The following is a 6,076-nucleotide window of genomic DNA, read 5'->3' as shown; positions in this document are numbered from 1 at the left end:
TCACAGCTACTCTTTGGGGGGGGAAAAAAAAAAAAGGCCAAAAGAGAAGTGATGTGCATCTTTAAAGTGGGGTTTTGTGCTTGCTGGGGCTGAGGCCTCCCCCCTTCCTCCTGCGTCCCTCCCTCCCTCCCTGCTCTTTCTATCTCTTGGAGAGAAAAATCAATTCTCCTCAAACCTTTTACTGCCTCTGAGATCAATTCTATTCCCCCTTTCCCCAATATAGATAAATAGGGGGTCACAGTCTCAGTGCTGTGTTTACAGAGCACTATGTTTCCCGTGGCTGGTTTTGGGGACTCTGGGTGCGTGCCGGGTGCTGGTGCCAGAGTGGCACAACATGGAGTTGGCTCTTCCCAAATTTCTTGGCTCTGAGTCCAGTCTGTTCCTGGCTGGGGGTGGAGTGCTGTGGGGGTGGGGTAGTTTGGGGATGAGAGATGGGCAAAGTGACGTTGGCAGGAGCGAGTCTGGGGAGGGGGTGCCTGCATGTGCATTGAGCCTCGCTTGCCCAGCAGCACCAAATCAGTTGGCCCCAGTAAATTTTGAGATGTGCTTTCCATTGCTCAACTCAGCTGCTGCCAGAACTGCCCGCTTGGTGTCCCCACCCTCGGTGCCACTGACCTTAGCAGTGTCCATGATCCAAGGGATGCAGGTTAAGGGCATTGCAGAGAGGGAGAGACAGCAGTTTGCTCACAGCCCAGAGTGTGATTTAGGCTCACTTTAGCTTGTGCATGTGCCCACAGCCTCCTTCTGCCATTCAAAGCATCCTCCTGCAAAGCCACCTGCTCCAGAGCCACGGCGCTGCCCTCATTGGGGCTCCCTGGTGGCTGAGTATCCTGGGGTAGAGATGTGCAAGCTGGGGTGGACCACAGTCCCAAGGAACTGAGCAGCCCTTGTGCAGAGATCGGAGAGGAGAAACAAGGCATCAATGGGTTTATTCCTATAATAAGTCTCTAATTACCTTTCTAAATTGTGTTTATGGCACTAGGGGCTCATGCTGGGCAAGAAGGGATGGTGGTGAGATGGGACAGTCCCAGCTGTCTTTTCAGCACCTTGGGGAAATCTTTGGTGCTTGGCACAGCACAGCCCTTTTGAGGTGCCAACAGGTAGCCAGCATCCCTGCTGGGGCTTGCTCCAGGGAGGTCAGCTGGCTCTGGGGACAGCAGCTGCAGGGCTGGGGAGGAGGATGTCCTGTCCCCATCCTCCCCCTTCCCTGGGGATGGATGGGCTTCGGGGCTCTGGTTCCCAGAGCGGAGGCAGGGAGGGAAGGTGACAGGTCTATTTATAGGCAGCCCATCGACCCAGCGATTTGCATAGCTCCTTCGGAAGTCGATCGATTCCTCCATTAAAAAACTGAGACCAAATCAATACGCCCTCTCTACTTGTGCAAAGGTGAAAGGCATTAAAAGGATGGCCGTACCCTTCACGCCTCCCCTACCAGCTGCAAAGTCACTGCTCCTCCTGCAGCCCTGGCCTGGCAGAGAGACATGTAGCGGTGTCCCCTGGGCTGGGGACAGCTGGCAGCACGCTGTGCACTTCCAGAGAGTGTCTGCCTGCTTCCTGCCTGCAGGCTGGCCCAGACCTGCCTTGATTTGCAGGGCAGCTGCCTTGTTCTCCACTGGCCAGGGCATGCCCTGCTCACCGCCCTGCCTCCCTTCTGGGATGTCTCTGCGGCACCTGAACTGCTGAGCCCCACAGAGCCGGGCAAGGCAGAGCTACTCCACCCCACAGCATGGCTCAGGGTGGCAAAGGGATGTGACCAAGATCATGGAGGGACACAGTGGCGGGGTAGAGGGGCCAAGGCTTAACCTCATGCCTTGATTTTAAGGCTCTTTCTGGTCCAGCCGCCTCCCTGCCCAGTGTGTGCCCACAGTGCCCAGTGTCAGGTGTTGCTGGGGTCTCCATTGCTGTGCCTGCCCCATCCGAGAGCCCCTTTGACACCCCTTTCTTTTCTTCCCACTTCTCTCCCCAGCCAAGCTCATTGTGGAGACGGACACCTTCGGGAGCCGTGTGCGCATCAAGGGGGCAGCCACTGGTTTCTACATCTGCATGAACAAGAAGGGGAAGCTGATCGGCAAGGTGGGATGCTGGGCTCAAGGGCACAAGGCAGCCAGGGATGCGCTGTGGGCACTGAGCGGGGCTTGCTGGGAGAGGAGGTCACTCTTGGTACAGAGCCCATCCGTGGGGATGGGGAGGTGGGATGGGGGTCCCAGGGGCTCAGCCAGCACACCCCTTTGGAGGGCAGGGGGATGAGCCATCCTGCAGCCCGGGTGGTGGGAGGGAAAAGGGGGAGCAAGAGAGGTGGGCGGGTGCCATGTGGGACGCATTCCTTGTATCTCCCCGAACAAATAGGCGGATTGCTGGCCTATTCTCCCCAATTACATGGTACAAGTGCAGGAATGTTAAGATGCTCTGTGGGGCTGGCCCCAAGGCCACACGCCGGTTAGTCACGCTCCCTCCAAGCCTTGACGCTCCCTCCCTGGGGACAGAAGGGGTTGGATGTGGAAAATCCTGCTGGGATGGCGATTGTCTGGGAGGATTTTCCATGGTGCCTCCTTTTCTCGGGCTGGCCAATGCGGGTCCCCTCCCTGGTCCCGCTGCTGCCTTTAAAGGGGAGGACCTAAGCCTCCAGCTGTCTCCATGTTCCCTGACACCCATCTCTGTGGGCATCGTCCTCGTGGACCCTGCATCAGTTCTCCTGCCCCTTGATAGCCCTCCTATATTAAAGACCCCAGGGGGAATAGGGTGAGTGGGCAAATTGCCACTGAGATGGAGTGTTTGCTTTTGGTCATACTAGGGGGGGAAGACAGCCCCTGGCCTGGGTGGGGGCAGGATGGGAGTGAGCCAAAATCCTCTTATGGGTGCAGTGGAAATGAGGGTTGGATAAGCTACACCGGGGTTTGCAGCCTGGTACTGGCATCACAGTGGGAACGTGAGCCGCAATGAGCAGCGTCTGCTCATACCACAATACCTGTTACCTGCAGCTTTCTAAGGAAAAACAGATTTTGGGTAATCCTGACCTGTAGGAGAAGAGGTGGGAAAAGTGGCTGGCCACAAGTGCTACAAGCGCTGCAACCCTGCTGCTGCACCAGCCAGTCCAACTTGGGGCAGTGAGAAGAATCATAGAATGGTTTGGGTTGGAAGGGACCTTAGAGATCACCTAGTTCCAACCCCCCTGCCACAGTCAGGGACACCCTCCACTAGACCAGGTTGCTCAAAGCCTCATCCAGCCTGGCCTTGAACACCTCCAGGGATGGGGCATCCACAGCTTCTCTGGGCAACCTGTTCCAGTGCCTCGCCACCCTCGCAGTAAGTAAAGCCCTCTGACTGAGCACCCGTAGCTTAAATGTCCCCCTTTGTCCCCTTCTCAGAGCAATGGCAAAGGCAAGGACTGCGTCTTCACCGAGATCGTCCTGGAGAACAACTACACGGCACTGCAGAACGCCAAATATGAGGGCTGGTACATGGCCTTCACCCGCAAGGGCCGCCCGCGCAAGGGCTCCAAGACCCGGCAGCACCAGCGCGAAGTGCATTTCATGAAGAGGCTTCCCAAGGGCCACCAGACCACCGAGCCCCACAGACGCTTTGAATTCCTCAACTATCCCTTCAACCGGAGAAGTAAAAGGACTAGAAACTCCAACAGCAGAGCAGGCCCTTGACTTGCCTGTCCCTGCCCGCTCTGCCTGTGCCTCTTCCGGAGGATTCTCCTCTGAGCTTGGTGGACTATATGTAGAGACTTTCCCATATAGGTATTAAAAATAAGGGAGGGAGAAGGGGATAAAAAAAAAATTACCTGTTCTAGTTGTTGATAATTTTGGGGGGATGGTTTGGTTTTTATGGAAAAAAAAAGGACAAAAAAAGAGAGGCTCTATTTTTGTACTCCAACTTTAAAAGAAATGAAAAGTTCAAAGACTGGTAAAGGGGGAAGAGACCTTCACTTAGAAATTTTCTAGTTTGTTTGGGGGTCACATTTTATTTTGTAATTTTTTTTTTTTTGGTAGCTCTAGGGGTAAAAGATAAAAAAAAAAAATCACCGTTTAAAACAAACAAGCAAAAATCTGGAAATCCAAATCTGGGAGCAATGTGCTACTTAAACGAACTGAATTAATGCTTACCAGAGAAGATGGAGAGGTTGGAAAACAATTAAGGGAAGGGATTTATTTCAGAGGTGTCCTGAGGTCTCTTGGGTGGGTTTTGCAGCCCGGGTGATGTGTGAGCACTGCCTGTGGGGGCTGGCTGCAATGCCCGGGCCGAGGACCGCTGGATGCTTTCTTTCCTCAGATGCGCCTCCTTCTTCGGCTGAGCGAGGGGTTGCTGGAAGCCACTTGCATCCTTCCGAGAACACTGCTGGCTTTACAACTCCCAACTTACTTTTTTCTCAGGAGGGGACAGGGGTGATGGATGCCCCAGAGAAAGTCCTGAACTGACTTGGTACCTCTTACCTAAGCATTTGGTTTGTTTTAAGCTACTAAGGTGAGGCAGTGGGTGACAGCTGCCATGAAGCAGGCTGGTAACTGGTATGGTTTTTTGTGTTTTTTTCCGTGTGGAAAATGTGAACTTCTCACCAAAACCAATATTTTTTTTCTGTTTATATTTTTTTATCAGATGGAAGTTTTCATCCATAAAATTAAAAAAGTTTACAAATTACTGTGGAGCTATTTTGGGCTGGTTTTGTTGTAATGTTCCATTTGTGGTTGGCACTTCCAAAGTCAACTGTCTCTTCCAGGTTTGCTTTATGATGAAAAATACTGCTCTCCTTGTCCTCATAGGGAAAGGAGAGCTTTTCTTTCAAATTTTCTGTGTTGACAGAAGCCAAATTTTCTATTTAGAAAAAAAAAAAACCTGAAGGAAACATAAGATCTCTTGAGTGAACATCCCCAGCCAGCCCTGCTCTGCACATGCTGCCCTGGGACTGTGACTCTCTCCAAAGGGTTAAAGCAATTATTCTTCAAGGGGAGGGCAAACAAAGACACTGGATAGGAGCCAGAACCAGGGGTGACTTTTCATCCAATCTTTTTTGATTGTTTGTTTTTTTTCCCTGTTTCCTTGAGGATTTTTGTTTTGGTTTGGTTGTGTACAAATTGAATATGAAATTATTGAAATATTTATTGAATATGTGCATTAAAAATTTGTATTAGTCTAATTGAGCCTGCTGCTTTCCAGGGAGGGGCAGGTTGGAGAGGGGAGAAGGAGGCTGATGAGGTGCAGGATATGGGTCTGAGGCTGCTGCTCAATGCAAACCCCTTCCCAGGGAAACAGACATGGGAAGTGGGAGGATGCCCTGAGATATTGGACCCAGATGGGTCTTGTGGAAATAACGGCTTTCCTTGCAGCAAATTCCAGATTTAATGGGCAGATGCCACCCCTTTGCCCTGTGGGGGCAGTCTCATTGCAGGCTGAATGGAGACAGTGCAATAGAGCCTTGACCACTGCTTTTAAGCATGGGATGAGGCTTTCCAAGAGAGAAAGCCAGTATCTGCTCCTCTCTGGTGTGGATGAGCTTGGTGTCTGTACAAAATGCGTTGTTGGGTCCCTTCCTTTGGTGGCTGCTCAGCCCTGCTGGGGTGCTGGGTCTTGCTCACAGGAGCTACTGGGGGAGATTCAGATATGGAGTGGTATCAGGTATGGAAAGATACAAGAATAAAGTTAAATATGTTTAAAAGAAACCAATTCTGCAGAAATGGAGCAGCCTTGCAAGGCGAGAGTCTTGCCATCACCAGTGCCAGCCCCCTGGTGCTGCCATCCTCATGGGGTGCCCACAGCAGTGCTTAGAGCCCAGGGCTGTCCCTTGTCTGTAGGGTGTGAGGATGAGTCATCCCCTGGCTGAAGCTGTGGGCTGGGCTGAGCTGTTGATATATATCCTTAATTTCAAGGAGGGAAGTCCAGGGGCTGAGCGCTCGGCCATGCTTTATGCCTGAGCATTGCTGCTGCGTCACGGAGGTCGCAGATGCAGGACAGCAGGGACAGCAATGGCCTGGCTGTCCCAGGAGAGACCCACGGGTGGCAGAAGCCTGGAGCCAACAGTGTGCTGGGACAAGCCCATGTTATGGTTTCCAGATTACAGAATCACAGAATCACAGAA

At 52.4% G+C, this 6,076-nt stretch overlaps 1 protein-coding gene across 1 annotated transcript in view; it reads left to right on the top strand.

Annotated features, from left to right (window-relative positions):
* Positions 1–3,659, top strand: part of FGF8 (fibroblast growth factor 8 (androgen-induced)) — an 8,123-nt gene extending 4,464 nt beyond the window's left edge. The window contains exons 3-4 of the mRNA XM_010080344.1: positions 1,967–2,073; positions 3,366–3,659. Coding sequence (XP_010078646.1) covers positions 1,967–2,073; positions 3,366–3,653 — 395 coding nt within the window. The 3' untranslated portion in view covers positions 3,654–3,659. The remainder of the gene's footprint in view (positions 1–1,966; positions 2,074–3,365) is intronic.
* The last annotated feature ends 2,417 nt before the right edge of the window (positions 3,660–6,076 follow it).

Source organism: Pterocles gutturalis, unplaced genomic scaffold (genome assembly GCF_000699245.1).
Source record: "Pterocles gutturalis isolate BGI_N339 unplaced genomic scaffold, ASM69924v1 scaffold14136, whole genome shotgun sequence".
Lineage (NCBI taxonomy): Eukaryota > Metazoa > Chordata > Aves > Pterocliformes > Pteroclidae > Pterocles > Pterocles gutturalis.
The sequence above is the reverse complement of the archived record's forward strand: the minus strand, read 5'-3'. Positions and strand labels throughout refer to the sequence as shown.